A 17950-nucleotide genomic window follows, 5' to 3' on the forward strand; every position below is an offset into this window, starting at 1 on the left:
TCTCTTGAACTTTTACTGTTTCAGTAATACAACTGTGACTATCCCTGTACGTATATCTTTGAACAGTTCTGCAAAGGATGTGCATGTTTTCCATGTTGATTGTTGTTGCTAAATTGTCCTTCAAAAAGTAAATTGGTTTTCACTAATTTAGATGTACCACCAAAGTGCTTGAGTGTACTTGATTCCCTGTCAATCTTTTCTAGTTTTTGCCAGTATGATAGAAAAGTTTTCTCTCCTTGTTCCGATATTTCTTGGATTGTGTGTGAAGATGAGGACCATTTTGAATTTATAAGCAATCTGTACTTTATTTGTGAATATTCTCTTCCCATCCTTTGGTTCTTTTTCTGTTTGGTTGTTTTTTGTTTCTGTTTTTGTTTTTTCTCATTAGTTTAGATGAAGTCTTATCAACCTCCTCAGACCTTTCTTGAGCCTTGATCTAAAATTGTAACTGAGTCTCACCTCAGTGTGTTTAATCCTCTGCATAGGATTACAACTGGATATATTTCCCACTTGTTTGTGGGTTTCTCTTTTTCTAGAGTAGAGACTCTTAATCATGGATCTCATCTGTCTTGTTCATTATTGTATCCCCATCACATAGATCCACACCTGGCTCATGATAAGCATTCAGGTGTTGTTGAGTGAATGAAAGAATAATTGAATTAGCCTATATGGGTTATAAAAATTTTTTGTTTGTTTTCTAATTTTGTTTATGGAATTTTTCCCAGTGGCAGCTTTGAAGTGTTTATGCAACCACATTTATCAATAATTTTCCTTGATGATTTCAGAAACTGCCTTGTTCCACATTTATAAATAAATTTACCTCTGCCTCCTTTAAAGACTCCTGTGGCTCCATCTCCTAAGTTCAACTGTTAGACCTCTATAGAATTTATTTTGATATTTTAAAAATCTAGTTTTAATTTTTCTCACAACAGTTGGCTAGTTCCTTGTCATTCGTTGAATTGGCTCTCCTGCGTGCATTTAGCATACAACTTTATGGTAAACTACATTTCCACGGGTTTCTGGCCTCAGTCAGATTGTTTTAATTGCCGCAGTTTCATGATATGTTTTCATATCTGGCGAAGCTGATCTCTCTCCTTTCTTTTCTGTTTTTCATGGTATGATTGCCTATTAGCTTTTTTCCAGATGAATTTCAGAATCATTTTGCCAAGGCTGAAAAAATATTTTAAAGCAATGCATAATAGTATTCACATAGACTCAGAATATATGCCTTGTATAGTTTTTGTCTCAGGTTTCGAGCTGATGAGAATTTAATTTGTTCAGAATTCATGTTATTAAACTTAGGATGGGCTGGATATCAGAAGTTGCTTGCTGGAGAAATGCATGTGAGAAGAGTTGGCATCCTTTGGCAAGAGGGATTTTGATTTAGGCTGGATATGCTCCGTTAGAACTTTTGAGTGTCAGTGGGTGCTATATTTCTGGATGTGGCGTTTATACTTGAGTGTGATGAACTAGTGACGAGTTATCCTTAATCTTAACTGCCTGTTTTGGATGCATCTCGCAAGAGACACTAGATACAAAAGAAGCCTAAACTTTAGTCTTTATTTTGCTACTAATGAGCCATTTAGCTCTTGATAAGTTAAACGGAGTTTCTGATCTTGTTCCCTCATCTGCAAAACGAGCATAATCTGCACTCAATTCATTCACTCATCAGATGATACCTTATTTTTCTGCCTACCTTTGGGAATTACTGTAAGGAACAAATACCAGAATTCTGGTAACATTTTTGTTTGAAAATGTTAAGTCCTGGTTAAGCATTGTTCCTTGAAAAACTTTTCATTTGCTTACCTCCAGTCCCCCTCTCCCCAAATCCCATCGAAAAGATGATAAAGGAAAAAAAAAATTAAAGCCATAAGCCAGGAAGAGCAAAAACAAAAAACAAAAAACAAAAACAAAAAAACAGGCCAGCGATTGCAGCAAAGAAAAGAAATCGGCAGAATTTCGGGAGCTGAAAAGTAGAGCAGAAAAAGCCAAAACTCATTTGCAAGATGTCGTGAGGTGCCAGTTGAAGCAGTCCCAGTGCCATTCGGGAATTGGAGGCACCTGGTGCGTCCAGAGCTGGGGTTGAAAAGATGATGATAAAGTGGAAGTCTAAATGAGGACCTGTAGGACCCCAGGAGCCCCTCCCTTGCCACAGTGAATGTTGGAAAACGTGGTAAAGATGAGGGCTGAGGAAGGTGATGTACTTGGGAGGGGAAGTTGGGACTGGGATGGGGGTAGTAACAGAGACATAAATCTTCTCCCATAGCAGGAAGTCAAAAGATAATATGTTTTTTTTTTTAATTTTTTTTTTCAACGTTTATTTATTTTTGGGACAGAGAGAGACAGAGCATGAATGGGGGAGGGGCAGAGAGAGAGGGAGACACAGAATCGGAAACAGGCTCCAGGCTCAGAGCCATCAGCCCAGAGCCTGACGCGGGGCTCGAACTCACAGACCGCGAGATCGCGACCTGGCTGAAGTCGGACGCTTAACCGACTGCGCCACCCAGGCGCCCCGGTAATATGTTTTTTAAAAGTTAAGACATAGAAGACTTTGCATGCTATTAAGAAGGAGGCAATTGAGAGGTGAAACGACACACAGGAATTGAAAGTGATTCTGTGGGAGGGGCGCCGGGGTGGCTCAGTTGGTTTAGCGTCTGACTCCGGCTCAGATCACAGTCTCGTGGTCTGTGGGTTTGAGCCCCCACATCGGACTCTGTGCTGACAGCTCAGAGCCTGGAGCCTGCTTCGGATTCTGTGCGCCACCCCCCTCCTGCACTCGCACTCTGCCTCACTCTGTCTCTCAAAAATAAATAAATGTTAAGAAAGAAAGAAAGGAAGGAAGGAAGGAAGAAAGAAAGTGATTCTGTGGTTGATGGGGAGGACAGGAGCTTCTTCTTTTTTTTTTTTTTTTTTAGTTTATTTATTTATTTTAAGAGAGACAGAGACAAGGTGTGTGGGGGAGTGGCAGAGACAGCAGGGGAGAGAGAGAATCCTAAGCAGGCTCTGGGCTGCCAGTGCAGCACCCAATGCGGGGCTTGAACTCAAGAACTGTGAGATCATGACCTGAGTCAAAATTAGTGGGTCGCTTATCTGACTGAGCCACCCATGTGACTCCTTTTATTTTTGTATAAGCCTTGGTAGTATTAATAACTAGCACGTTGCTTGGTAGACTTTTAAAACTAGGTACGTGTATTATGGTGACAAAAAATAAAATGAAATAAATGACTTCATGCCATTGTAGAAAAGTGAGTCTCTAGCACAAGGCTTGCATAAATGCCTGTAGAATAGTTAAGTGAATATTATTCAGTTATTTAGAAAACTCTTTTTCCCTTGTTGATGGTGCTAGATAGGAATTAGAATTAAATAGTGTGCTTTATGGATTGACAAGTAATATATGTGGAATATCACAGTATATAAAACCAGTGTCTTTATTTTGAGGACTATAGCATGTCAGAAGGCCTTTGAATAAAGTTAAAAAAAATACAAAATGTCAGTCTGGACTTTGGATTTACTTTATACTTTAATTAAGGAAGTTTTAGGGTTAAAAATACATGTGTTGGTATGTTTTTATCAAGACGTGTCAGTATTTTCTCTACCAGAAAATTCTCTGACTCAGGCATTAATTTATGACACGGTCCTGATAACTCTCTTCCCTTTGCCTTTTTCTGTTTTTGAGAAGAGGTTAAAAATCAGTCTGCCTCAAGGAAGCAGAAATCCTGGCACCTAGTTCTTTGGTTTAATATCAGAAACAGAGTAGCAAAGTTTGGAAGTTGCCTCTTCTAAGAGAATAATTGGAATGTCAGAAGCAGAGATGTAGTTGTAGTAACATGATCTCCTACCTGAAGCAAAGTACCCCTCCAGGGAGTCCTGAGTTCTGCTGGTATTAGAAGTAACGAGTCAATAATCGGTAAGTTGGTTATTTTCCAGGATGAAGGATGTTTTACCAGTGGAATTGTACTACAAAATTGAGTCCAACATTTATTTGCAAGTTACTATAAATTTTGGGGGAAAGAAATGCTAGAGAAATACCCGGAAATAGTACTGTGTGGCATTTCTTCAAGAACTAATTTGATTTTTCTTTGTAAGACACAGGTGAGTTTGACTCACATTGCATTTTCCTCTGTGTATGTTGTACCCATTAGTCTAATATCTTGAGCATGCACACTGGCTTTTTAATCTTACGATTTTACACTCACAGAGCTCTTGTTTGACTGAGGCACAATCATTTTTGCTACCTACTTATGTAAGAAAATTCACATGGGAATGGTACTTAAGTAAAAGTTTCAAAAATGAAATATTATACCAGCTAAGGTTAAATATGTAATTGATCTGGGTATCTTCTGTACAACCATGTTACTCGAAAGCCATATTTTAAAACTTTTATTGTTCTTAGAGTGAATTACTGGAATTTAACCGGCAGCAACAGGAGGAAGAGAGAACCAGAACCCACCAGGCTGAACACAAGAGGTATAAATGGCTAATAAAATTAGCATCTTTGGTTAAAACAATTACTTATAAAGTTTCTGCAGTTGTTTTAAGACATCACTATAGTTATATTGAATGTGTTTTAGAACCTGTATTACCTTTTTAATCTTTATATTATTGGGGTATTATATGTATATGAGGATGCCCACTGTTACACGCATGTGCGCGCGCGCGCACACACACACACACACACACACACACACACACACACACAATCCAGTTTTTCTGGATAGGTGGCATAAATTCACACTAGAAAACAGAATCATGCTCTCAAGCTATTTATTTGGGTTATACTTAATTTGCCTCCCAGGGAACAAAGCATTTTAATACTTTGAGATGATCCTTTACTGTTTGTAGACCATTTTAGACTCATCCAGATGGTGAGATACTCATACGAAAGCTCAGACAAGAACTATCTTATATTGACTAACATATTGGGGAAAATAACTTAAAATAGAACCACTAAGCAAATTTCAAGTATTCTCTGTCTTATTCCTAACACCCAGTAAAATATCATACTGATATTGGCCTGGTATACTGACTCACATTGGTATACTGATATGATAGATACCTGTCATATCTATCCTTATTCTAGGATTCTGCTGGGGGCACTTGGGTTATCCTAGTTTATTGCAGTGTGGTTGAAGATCTCAGAAGTATTTAATGTAGAGGCTCTCGTGATCTGAAGGAGCAAATTCTTTTTCTAAACCCGAGTGCTTTCACTTACAGGTTTAACCTTCCCACTGTTGCTAATTAATGTGTGGTTTTAAATTGTGGTGCTTTCATTTTGTAATTGAGACTTTAAAAAGTGTTCACGGAAGCTCCCGATTCTGCTGGCGCTGTGAACTATGGATGGGTACTCATATTCTTTTGACTGGATTATTATTGTGCTTCCATAATCCAGTCAAAATAGTTTTAAAATGTCAAATGTGAATTTATATGTTTTTTTTCCAATTAAAAGAAAACATCAAAACTCTGAGACACTGGTTAGGCTATTTTGTTAGGTAAGGGGTAACGGTTACTGCTACCTTTGCTTTTGTTTTTATTTTAATAAAGTAGGTTATAAACTAGCTTAGTCTCTTATTGGTTTTTCTCATTTTCTGTTTAAAATTCTTTCTATTAAAAAAACTAAATAGGGGAGCCTGGGTGGCTCAGTCGGTTAAGCATCCGACTTCGGCCCAGGTCATGATCTCACGGTTTGTGAGCTTGAGCCCTGTGTCGGGCTCTGTGCTGACAGCTCAGAGCCTGGAGCCTGCTTTGGATTCTGGGTCTCCTCCTTTCTGTGCCCCTCCCATGCTTATGCTCTGTTTCTCTCTGTCTCTCAATAATAAATAAATAAACATTAAAAAATTTAAAAAAGCTAAATAGTGTATTTCTTTAACACCGGTTGTTAGTGGTAGCCAGTTATTTCTCTTTATTTCTCCCCCCCCCCCCTTATTTCTCTTTATCTCTGAGGACTGATTGGATTGTAAAGCTTTAAACATCTTAAAGATAGTGTGATATGTCACATTAATAGGCCCTGTTGCTAAGAAATTCATCTTCAATGGGCCTCCGATAAAAATGCAAGTTATTTGATCAGAGGTGGAAAGGATTACTTTCTTGTTATAGGAAACTTGGCCCTCATTCTTTAAGTGTATTTCCATACTGCTGCATACCTAAATATTGGGGGGGGGACTATTTATTTTCTATATTTTCTCTTTTTATGGATTCTAGTTAAATATAGATACAAATTTAATAGGAAATCTCTCTGGGCAATAAACTCAGTAACCACTTTTGAGATAACTGATCAAGGTTTTACACACATATTTTATGTTCTCAATCAGTTTTTGAAGACAGTGTGTGTTTGTATTGGGCTTTAGAGTTTATAGTGAGCTTTCCCATAGTATATGAAAATACTCATTTGGTATTCTTATAACGAATAAAATGCTGTGACCATTTCTGCTGAGGGCAGCAACACCAACTCTGTGTGTGTGTGTGTGTGTGTGTGTGTGTGTGTGTGTGTGTGTGTGTGACATAAGTCAGATTTTCTCCAGGGACATAATTTTATTGGAGTCAAAAAGACAATGTGCTTTCTACTGTTTAGAGGTGAGTTTTATAAGAGAAAGTTTATGGTATTCCTCACAAGTTTTTCAGTGTATCCAATACTGACTGAGCTTGGCTGCACCTGAACCTGACCCATCATAACTTTTTGAGTAAGAGAAGAAAGTTGAAACCTCAGAAAGAAAAGAGGGTCAAGGACTTGAAAGGATCTGGGCCATGAGCTGCAAACTGGAGTGAATTGAATCAATTTATTGAAACTTGAACCATCCTTAAGTAGTTTTTATCCATATATATATATATATATATATTTTTTAAATCTTTATTCACTTTTGAGAGAGAGAGTGTGAGCAGGGGAGGAGCAGAGAGAGAGAGGGAGAGACAGAATTCAAAGCAGGCTCCAGGTCCTGAGCTGGCAGCACAGAGCCTGACGCAGGGCTCGAACTCACGAACCGTGAGATCATGACCTGAGCCGAAGTCAGGTGCTCAACCGACTGAACCACCCAGGTGCCCCAGTTTTTGTTGATATTAACCCTTAGAAGAAAATCCAGAGTACTGCAGTAAAGGGCATGCACTTTCTAACGCTAGTAAACAAAACTATATAAACAGGTACTTTTTCTTTTGTTTGTTTTTCTTGATTCCTATTGAGAATTCAATCTCTTTAGTAAGTGATGTCCTCTTAGTAACTGGTGCTCAGAAGTGAATCATACCACTTGCATACATGACAAGCCATCAGTCCTCCCAGTGTGTGAGCAAACTGAGAGCAGTGGACGATGGGCTGTTCTTCAGCCTGTACTCACCACCTTTGGGGGTTTTATGATGCAACTGCAGTCACAGAAGCAGACAGATGTGGGGACCACGCACCTGCATGATTCATTTATTCACCTTTTACGTATCAAGGCACACTGTGTGAAGGCTTTGTTCTAGGCACTGGGAACAGGCGTAAAATAGCAGAGATCATCCCTGACTGCATGGAAATTACAATCTGGAGATGAGAAATAGAAGTCAACAAGTTGATAGCAGTGGTATTTCAGACAATGATATGTACCGTGAGGAACACATCCGGGGTGAGATTAAGGGAGAGATTGGAGATCATAGTTCCTCCATGAAGAGGTAACATGAAAGGACAAGAGACCATCACACAGAGATTGGGCTCCAAAGTATACACTTAGATGTCCCCTGTTATCTGGTATGGGAGAAAATGCAAAGGCCCTAAAGTGGGAGTGACTTTGGAGTTTGAGTCTTTAGTGATTGGATTGTAGATGGTGAGGAAGAGAATATGGTGAAATGAGGTTGGCGGGAGCCAGGAAGTACAAGGTTTTGGAAGCCAGTGATTTTATTCTAAGACTAATGGGAAATCACAGGAGGGTTTTAAGCAAAAGGAAGGCATGATCTCTTTTATAATTTAGTCAGGTGGTTGTGTGGAGACCAAATTATAGAGGGTGGGAATGGAAGCAAAAGCAAGGCCTGAGAGGATAATGATTTGGACTAGAATGATGGCCATGGAAAGAAATGGGTGAATTCAGGATGTGTTTAGCGGGTAGAGTCAACAAAACTTCTAGTGGTTTGGATGTGGGGTGGATGGGGGATGTGGAAGGAAAGCCCATCTTTGCTGACAAAAATACTAGGTGAAAACAGTCCAGGCACATGGGCAATCCAGAATACCCTTGGTTGTGTGGTTAAGGAGGATGAGGATCAGTTTTCTCTCTCTCTCTTTTCTTTTTCATCATGATAAGTGTACTCTTTAATCTCTATCATCTATTTTATCCATAGCCCACCCACCTCTCCTGTGGTAACCATGTTTATTCATGATAGTTAAGAGCTTGTTCCTTGGTTTTCCTCTCTCTCTCTCTCTCTCTCTCTCTCTCGGTCTCTCTTTTTCCCTTTGCTTGTTTTGTTTCTTAAATTCCACATACGAGTGAAATCACATGGTATTTGTCTTTCTCTGATTTATTTCTCTTGGCACTATAACTCTACCTCCATCCGTGTTGTTGCAAATGGCAAGATTTCATTCTTTTTGATGGCTGAATAATATTCCCTTGTGTGTGTATGTATGTCCATTCATCTATCAATGGACACTTGGGCTGCTTCCATAGTTTGGCTATTGTAGATAATACTTCAATAAACATAGGGGTTCATGTTTCCCTTTGAATTAGTGTTTTTGTATTCTTTGGGTGAATACCCAGTAGCACAATTACTGATCATAGGGGGTAGATCTACTTTGAAGGGTCGGATTTCTCTTAATATTCAGGTCTCTAGCTCAGTAACATACTGTTCAATCTGCATGCTGAGAAGTCTAGAAAAGGGGACATAAATGTCATACTCTTCAGTGAACCAGGCTGACTAGAATATGGCACTTGGGTATACTTTATGGTGAGTGAGGAAAAAAGAAAAACCTTTCTAGCAGCTAAGATGTGACTACCACCTGATAGGTCTTGAAGTTGTTGAGAAAATAGCAACCCAGTAAGCCAGAGAGAGCATTCTGGGTCAACGTGCAGTTGGCATTTTAGCTAGCACTGAACATTTTAGCTAGGCACGAAACAAACCCAGCCTCTGGCTTTGCCACCCAGCAGTCATTATCCTCAAGGTTCCCAAATTCCCCAGTGATTGACTTATAGCCACCTACCATGACTACTTTCTGTTAATCTTCATGACTGAAAAGGAGGCTGTGAATGGGGCCTGCCTACCCTTCCTTCCATAAACATATATTGATCTGCTGCTATGCATCAGGCACTGTGTTTCTTTTCTTTTAAAATATTTTATTATTTTGGGGAGAGCACAAGTGGGGAAGGGGCAGAGAGAGGGGACAGAGGATCTGAAGCTGGGTCTGCACTGACAGGCTGACAGCAGTGAGCCGGATATGGGGCTTGAACTTACGAACTGCGAGATCCTGACCTGAGCTGAAGTCGGGTGCTCAACTGACTGAGCCGCCCAGGTGCGCCAGACCTGTTTCTGCCAAGAAGCTTATGGTCTTAATGATGCTATTCCTTAAGAATCAGTTAACATCATAGGGTACCTATTACAGCATTGTTTCTTCAGCTTCCACGTCCCTGACTCAACAATACATGGGCAACTGAGAGCATGGTGTTGCCTTTAATTTACTTTTTTTTTTAAGTTTGTTTGTTTATTTTGAGATAGACACAGTATGAGTGGGGGAGGGAAGAGAGAGGGAGGGAGAATCCCAAGCAGGCTCCATGCGGCCAGCACAGAACCCAATGTGGGGTCCGAATTCATGAATCATGAGATCATGACCTTAGCCAAAACCAAGAGCTGGATGCTTAACTGACTGAGCCACCCAGGCGCCCCTAATTTACATTTTTTAATTCAAAAGTTGTAATATGTAACACACAGGAAAGTCCATGGATTAATTATAGGGGGAGCCTCTAAGTAGCCAGCTCTAGAAGTAGAATACAACCGTCGGTTGTATTCTGACCTTTATGATAATCATTTTCTTGCCTTTCCTTAAGGTGTCAACTCCTATGTGTTAAATTTAATTTTTGAAATCAGTTGCTGCAAGCATCACCAAACACGAGGGAAAGCTCTGCCCATTCTTTCTTTTGAAAGGTCGAGTTTCCCTCTTCTGATGTTTCCGCTTTCTTATACTCTCTTCCCATTTTCCTTCTACTCTTCACTTACAGGATTTACTTTAGCGAGACTGACAGTGGGATACAGGGCATACGGGAGGGACATCTGTGTTGCAGCAGCAATGCCACAGAGCTACTTCGGGTTCCCCTTCACGTTTTAGGTCTTGCTGAAGCTTCCGCCTTCCTTCAGCCTCCGGAGCTCACACCTGGCATGGCCCGCGAGGAGACAGTTGCTCGGGAACAAAGCTCTTGTTGAACTGGTAGAAGATGAGGGAATGAAGCTCTGAAGTTCAGAACTGTTCCCCCTCTGCCCACATCTGGCACCAGCTCCAGCCGATGGCTATTAACAGCCTGTCATATTGTCATACGGTTAATGTGAGAAGAAGTTTCTGTAGATTTCTTCTAAGCGGTGGGGGTAGGGGAAAGCAATCCCCACGGTCAGTTCATACAGCACCTTAGGTTCTCAAAAATCTCTCAGCCCTGTAGCACGCTTTCCGCTTACACACATTTTTCATTGTTTTAAAGGGTAAATAATGCTTTCCTGGACCGACTCCAAGGCAAAAGTCAACCAGGTGGCTTCGAGCACTTTGGAGGCCATTGGAATATGAATAGTGGTAACAGCTGGGTGAGTTTTTTTCTTGTCTCTTCAAAAAAATCTTTGAAAAGTAAAAACAATGAGAATTTTAAAAATATGTTGGGCCTTCTCCCAAGATATTATTTTTTTGTTGTGCTGTTCAGCTGTGTGATGGGCAGTCAGCCAGGGTGATTACTGTAAATTCCACAATAGTTTCTAGAGAGAAGGAGAAAGTCCAGGTTTCAGCTCTGGCCAATCACAATAAAAAATGACACCTGCCCTTTGCTCTCAGGGTAATTGCCTGGACTGTAAGAATTTTTTTTTTATCACCCCTTTCCCAGACCCTACAACAAAAACAAATGAAAAAAAAATTTTTCAAGAAGACTTTAAGTGCAATACGGTTATAAAAATAGTAAGCATTCTCTAGTAATATAGTCTTTCGGTGAAACGACCACATCAAAGAAACCAGTATTTAATTTTTCACTACAAAATGATTTTTAAAAATCCCTACAGCAAAAGGCACTTTCTGAAAATGAAATGTCTTTCTGGATTTCTGTGAAGAAAACATTGCAACTGTGTTGTAATATGTGTTTAGTGTGTTTTGCGTGCACAATATATCATCGAACCCACACCAGATCTTCTGAATGTATGATTGCAGGGTTTGCAACGCGTACAGAATCAAAACTAACTATAGTGGGTTTTATAATTTAATTTAAGCCAAGTACATATGTACCTACTAAAAGAAATGGAACAGGTAGAGATCTTTAAACTGGTAAAATACAACAAAACAAGTGCTTGCTGGCCCGGAAACTCTAGAGATCACCCTTTAATAAATATTTGATGGACAAAAGATAATTTTTGAGAAGACAATCTGTTGGAAATCTTATGGATGTTTTCTTGAAAGGCGTTTAGTAGTTAAAATTGATGGATAGATCTAACAGTTCTCTTCAGTGTATACACTGGGCATGTCTTTCCATAACGCGTGCCCACGTGTATCACTGTGGCATTGAGAATAGGGACAAGATGGAAGAACAAGAAAATAATCAAAACACAGTATCTTTCCATCATGAATTACAATTTACAAATTATTGACTTCCTTGTAAGAATATGTGAGTAGGAGTCATGTGGAAAATGGGGCATTGTGAGTGAGTTTGAGACGTTATCCAAATTCGTGGAATTTGTATGTCGTGAAACACGACTAGAAGTTTGATTTTGGACAGGACTTGGGAACTCTCTGCACGTTCTCTCCTCTACCTACCAACTCTCAAAATTTAGAAACTACTTAGAAAAATACCTGGGATTGAGGGGAGGATAATGGGAGAGAGTAAATGAATACCACATGGACTGCTGTTAAGGGAATGAGAATTTGGGAATCTGGTTCACCACCGACCATTGGTAGGCCTTATGGAAGTGAGCTATGAATCTCTGCTTAGATTCTTCATGGGTAAAAAGAAAGGAACATCATTTTCTCATGATAGGAGTGAAGGCTATTAAAGTTTCCTTAGTAGGACCATCAGAACCAAGTCCAAAGTGGTTATCAGCTCTTCCCTTACTTGAAGGAAGCTGTGACAAAGATGAGAGTTTCTTCAGGCTCCCGACTCCACCTCCCTATAGACATCCTTACCTATATGCCTATTTTTCCTTGGAGACCAGATTCTTACTCCTCCACCTACTGAGGGACTTTGCTCTGACACTCCCCTCTCTTCTGAATCATCAAATATTCATCTCAACTAGAAAATTCCCATCAGCATAAAATAGAGATACAAATTATATTGATACCCCCCTCCCTCTTGCTACTGTTCTATTTCTTTGTTCCTCTTTCAAGCAGAACTCCAAGAGGTATCTGTCCTTCAGCTTTTCTAATTTCTTTGTTCCCGTTTCTCTTACACTTATTTAAATCAGAATTTAGACCTTATCCATCCAAACATAATGCTCTTGTCATGGTCACTTACAATGTCCACATTACAAAGTCCGGTGGTTATTTTTCAATCTTCGTCTTTTGATGTACCAGCATCATTTGTCATGGCGAGTCATTCCCTCCTCTCTGAAACTGTTTACTTGGCTTCTGGGGCACTAGTCTGTCCTGAGTTTCCACCAACCTCAGTGGCTACTCCTTTTCATTCTCCTTTGCTGAATCGCCTGCATCTTGTCCTCTCACCATTGGAGCACCTCAGAGATCCACCTTGGACCGCCTTCTGAACTTTATGTTCACTTAATACCTTGGTGGCCTTATTGGTTATTATTACGTTAAATACAATTTTTGTGCTTATTACTCCCATGTTTCTTTTTTTTTAATTTTTTAATGTTTATTTTTGAGAGAGACAGAGCAAGCACATGAGCAGGGGAGGAGCAGAGAGAGCAGGAGACACAGAATCTGAAGCAGGCTCCAGGCTCTGAGCTGTCAGCACAGAGCCTGACCCAGGGCTTGAACTCGAGAACCGCGAGATTATGACCTAGGCTGAAGTCAGACACTTAGCTGAATGAGCCACCCAGGCGCCCCTTATTACTCTCACATTTCTAATTCCACCCTCTACCTCTTCCTTGACTCCAGACTTGCATTCTCGATTTGTCCACACAACATCTCTACTTGTATGTCTAATGGACATTTCAACCTTCACATGTCTAAAACTTGGTAGGACGTGATTGTCCTACTAAGGAAACCTTTGATCCGCTCTACCCAAAGGCTCCATCTGCACTCTTTGCTGTTTATATAATGGTACAACCCATCTCACATCTCATAACTGATCCATCAACAGATCTTTTTTTCTTTTCTTTCAAAATATATACAATCCAGTAGCTTCTCACCACTTCCACCACTATTACCCTGCTTCTAACCTCCATTATGTTTATCTAGATTCTCGAAAAAGTCTCCAAGATGGTTTCATTGCTTCCACACTTAGCCACTTAGAACCTATTCTCAATATAAGAGTGATCCCTTTGGAACAGAAGCCAGATCCTGTCACTTTCCTGCTTAAAATCCCCCAGTGGCTCCCATGACTCTCTAAATCCAATGGAGTGAAAGCCAAAGTCCATATAGTCACCTACGGGGTGCTACCTGATCTAGACCCCACTTTACCCCACTGGTGCTCTCCTGCCACTGCCCTTCTTTCTCATTCCTCGCAGCCATGCTAGTTTTCTTGCTTCTCTTTGAAAACTTAAGGACCTGGATGCTTTCACCTTAAGGCCTTTGCACTGGCTGCTCCTTCTGTACCTTTCTCCATATGATTTATTCTCCAAGCATTTTGTAGAATTCCACCCCATTGAGGTTTCCTTGGCCATTTATTTAATGCTGCCACCTGTGCCCTCATCCCTGGCTCTAGCCATACGTTTTCCAACCTCCACTTCCTTTTCTCTGGCACTCTGCAGTTTCTTACATCTTTCTAATATTATTTGCTTATATGTATTGTTGACTGTTTACTCTTAGTCTCTCCCTGTGATAATGCATGTTCCGTATTGTGTCAATCAGGGTCCTTTGATTGTTTTGCTCACTGATCTATCCCAAGCATAAAACAGTAATTGGAACTTAGCACAGGCACAAGGAAACAGGTGGCTGTGATTGAAGGTTGGCCAAACAACAAAGATTTAGGACCAAATGATTTGATATACCAAAATGCTTAGATACCAAATTGAAAATAGCTATGTATAAAACATTCAATGGACCAAATTTTGGATTTGAGACAATAAGGGAAAACAAGAGACAAAGACAAACAAAAAGATTTCAAAAAAGAACAAAATAGAACTTCTAGGAATAAAGAAATTTAATCTTTGGAATTAAAGCACTCAATGAACTCATCACAATAAAAGGAATTCGAATTAGGAACTAAATCAAAATACCATTTCCCATCTATTATTTTGGCAAAAGAACAAAAGTTTGGCAATATACTCTGTTGGCAAGGCTGTGGGGATAAAGGTTCATTCACACACTGTTGGTGAGAATTCAAAATGATGTAAACACTATCTAAATTAATTTGTCACTGTCTTTTCATAAAATAAAAACCAGACCTAGACATATTGCAGAAAAGTTGTACGAAATGTTGAAGGAACAGATAATTTCAAATGTCTAGAAAGTTTTCCAGATAAATGAGAAAAGAGAAAATATTCTCTCAAAGGATTAAGCAAGTGAATATAACTTGAATCAAAATTACACAAACACTATACAGAAAAAAATATATGTATGTAAGCTCACTCATAAACAGATTGAAAATATCACAAATTTTGACAGATTTATCACAAATTAAAAAACAAAAAAACTGAGATGGTTTATCTCATAAATTATAGGAAAAATACCATATGATCATCTCAATAGATACAGGAAAAAGAAACAACTTGATAAATATCAATACTCATTTGTGGTAAAAATTGCTAACAAAGGAGGAAGAGAAAGGACATTTCTTTAGCTAATAAACTGATCGAAATTCTATAATAAAAATACATCAAAAGCATTTCCTTTAAATCATATATAAAGGTTGAAAGGAAAAGAAACATTTATAATTAATAGATGATACAATCATTTACTCAGAAAATCTGAAGGAATTGATATTTAAGTTATTAGAATAAACGAGGAGCCAACAATGTTGATAGATGCAGGATCAATATGTAAAAACTCACTTCATTTTTATACATTGTGAATAAACAAAAAATTTAATAAAAAGATAAAACCAAAAATGCACATAACCTTTAAAAATATATATAAATTTTTTATAGAAAGACCCTAAGGAACAAATGAATGAAGAAGTTATACCTTGTTTAATGGGTAGAAATAGGAATGAGCTCTCAAATTATCTATAGAGTTCATTAAATCCTAATCAAAGCAAAGAACCAAGAATAGCCAATTCGCTCTTAAAGATAAAGAAATATGTACGGGGATTTAGTTAAATATTTAATATGGTCTGGAATTGGCCCAGGTGGACCCAGCCATTTCTGGAATTCTGATGTATGACAGAAGGCAGAGCACATCATTGGGGGAAGATGAACTCTGTAACAAATTGCTGGCGGGACAAATTGAGAACCCACATGGCATTGTAACCAGTTAATTCCAGGTGGATTAAGGCTTATAAGTAGAAATGAAGACTTTTTAGATTTTAGAATAGACTACAAAATTGAAGATTTTGTAAGACCCCAGGTATAAACCAAAAACTAACGATAAATATGCATTAAAATGAAACATCTGTTCATCAAAGGACACCGTACAAAAGAAAGAAGTCATATATGAAGATTTTTTAAATAAGTGGACAAAACGTTAGTATACAGAGGTGTTTAGACTGTCATTTATTTAGAAGTTGGTTGCTGACACCTGAGCTACCCTGGGAATGATCGAGAGGAGCTCACAGATAGGGCTTGGAGGAAATACTGGAATCAGTAAAAGGTTCAAAAAGAAGAAAAGGAAGAAGGCAGAAAATATGACAAAACAATAATGAAAGCCAAAGAGAGAAAAACTTGATTTTTGAAGCATCATATAAGCACTTAAGTAGCAGGCCTTTAATAAGTATATTTTGGGTAGACAAATGAGATTGATCTTTATCTTTAAATCTTTAACATTTAAGTCACATTCTTCTCATATTGCTTTATATATATGTATTTTTTTCTTTGATAATTTAAAATTGCTGTTATATTTAAAAAATTTTGGTTTTCTTGACCCCTCTACTTTTCATGATGTACGTAGGGTAGGATGTTGAAAGAATCACTTCAAATTCTCTTTGATGTCAGTAGGTGAGACCCTTTGAAATGCTGTGGAACCCTAAATCCTATGTCTTCAAGGGCATTTGAGCATTTGCCATGACCTATGAGGCAACCTGAGATTTTAGTTTCCCAGAATGTTAGAACAACAATAGTTTGAATGCCAAGTGTAACTTGGCCCCAGCATTCTGGAGGCCTGATGGAGAATTCTTGATCGTTTGCACATGGTAGGGGGCAGAAGGAACTCATTTAGTCCATCTCCTTAACTCAAGGTCCCCTTAGAAGTCAGCTTTCTGCTGTATAATATGGCGCCATTCTACTCCATACATTTCCATTTAAATTGTTCTGCTTCACACTGTGCTTGTCCTGTCCTTGCTGTAACTATGGAGGTGGGTGACAGTATTTGTGAACACTATTATTTGTGACCTATGTTAGCCTATCTCTAAGAACACAGCTGATGAGCTGTCATTCAACAAGCCATTACATTGTTGACAGAGACTATTTTGTGAATCCAATGCAATGGGACTTGAAAATTAAAACATGTCACTGGGACATTAAATCATTAAAAAATAGGCATTAAACTCAATACAGTAAGAGTATTCTTTGAAGGAGCTTCAGATTGGACTTTAAAAGGTTTTGAATTTTGTTTTGCTGCTTGTACTAATTTTTGTTTTCTTTTGCTTCCAGGATGTATGAGAAATATTTACTTACATCTGTCCTTTGTCAACGGACCTTGAAGAACATCACTCAATGCTTTTCCTTCATGCTGCTTTGTTTATCCTTACTGTTTTCACCTTGACTTCGACTGCCCACTCACTCAGCTGAACACGTGGGAATGACCCGTTTTCCCCTGTCATTATTTACACATGCTTGCAGGAGCTGATTGCTGAGCTCATAGTTAATTTCTACTTCCAGTGAAATGTTGCACTGTTTTTCTCATTAGTTTCACATCTTATTGGAAGTATAATTACAGCCATGTTAGTAAGATGAAAAAGGAGGGATCATTTGCTGCTTTCAGGTGTATAAGAGCTATACGGGTGCTACAGGCTTATCTCTCTGAGTAGCTAACTCTTATGTAATTCTCAGATCAGGTTTGGGGAATCTTGGGCATTTTTTTTGGATTTTAAGCTCTACTTAATCCAGGGTACAAACTTGAGAAAAAGATAAAAAATAAAATCTTTTATATTCTTTTGAACACACTTTTAAATAAATTTTGAAATACTTCTGTGTAAATGGTTTGTTTTATTTTTTTTTAATTTATTTTTTTTTTTAATTTTTTTTTTCAACGTTTATTTATTTTTGGGACAGAGAGAGACAGAGCATGAACGGGGGAGGGGCAGAGAGAGAGGGAGACACAGAATCGGAAACAGGCTCCAGGCTCTGAGCCATCAGCCCAGAGCCTGACGCGGGGCTTGAACTCACGGACCGCGAGATCGTGACCTGGCTGAAGTCGGACGCTTAACCGACTGCGCCACCCAGGCGCCCCTGGTTTGTTTTATTTTTAATGAAAGGCTCTTGAGTTTTTCTCTCTTGATGGGTCTCATTTTTATATTCGTCTTCGTAGTTCATATAGATTAATTGTAAGACCTTAATC

The 17950-nt window shown here is 38.8% G+C and overlaps 1 protein-coding gene across 4 annotated transcripts in view; it reads left to right on the forward strand.

The window, feature by feature from the left end:
* Nucleotides 1–17589, forward strand: part of EPSTI1 (epithelial stromal interaction 1) — a 98204-nt gene extending 80615 nt beyond the window's left edge. For 3 of the 4 annotated variants that reach the window (XM_023251861.2, XM_006927315.5, XM_011290734.4), the window contains 3 exons: nt 4394–4467; nt 10632–10731; nt 17044–17589. In XM_023251861.2, coding sequence (XP_023107629.1) covers nt 4394–4467; nt 10632–10731; nt 17044–17052 — 183 coding nt within the window. In that variant the 3' untranslated portion in view covers nt 17053–17589. Of the gene's footprint in view, nt 1–4393; nt 4468–10267; nt 10482–10631; nt 10732–17043 lie in introns of all 4 variants that reach the window. The other variant, XR_006595028.1, reaches the window with a different exon arrangement.
* Nucleotides 17590–17950: the final 361 nt, after the last annotated feature.

The sequence above is a fragment of the Felis catus genome, chromosome A1, assembly GCF_018350175.1.
Source record: "Felis catus isolate Fca126 chromosome A1, F.catus_Fca126_mat1.0, whole genome shotgun sequence".
In the NCBI taxonomy this organism is placed as follows: Eukaryota; Metazoa; Chordata; class Mammalia; order Carnivora; family Felidae; genus Felis; species Felis catus.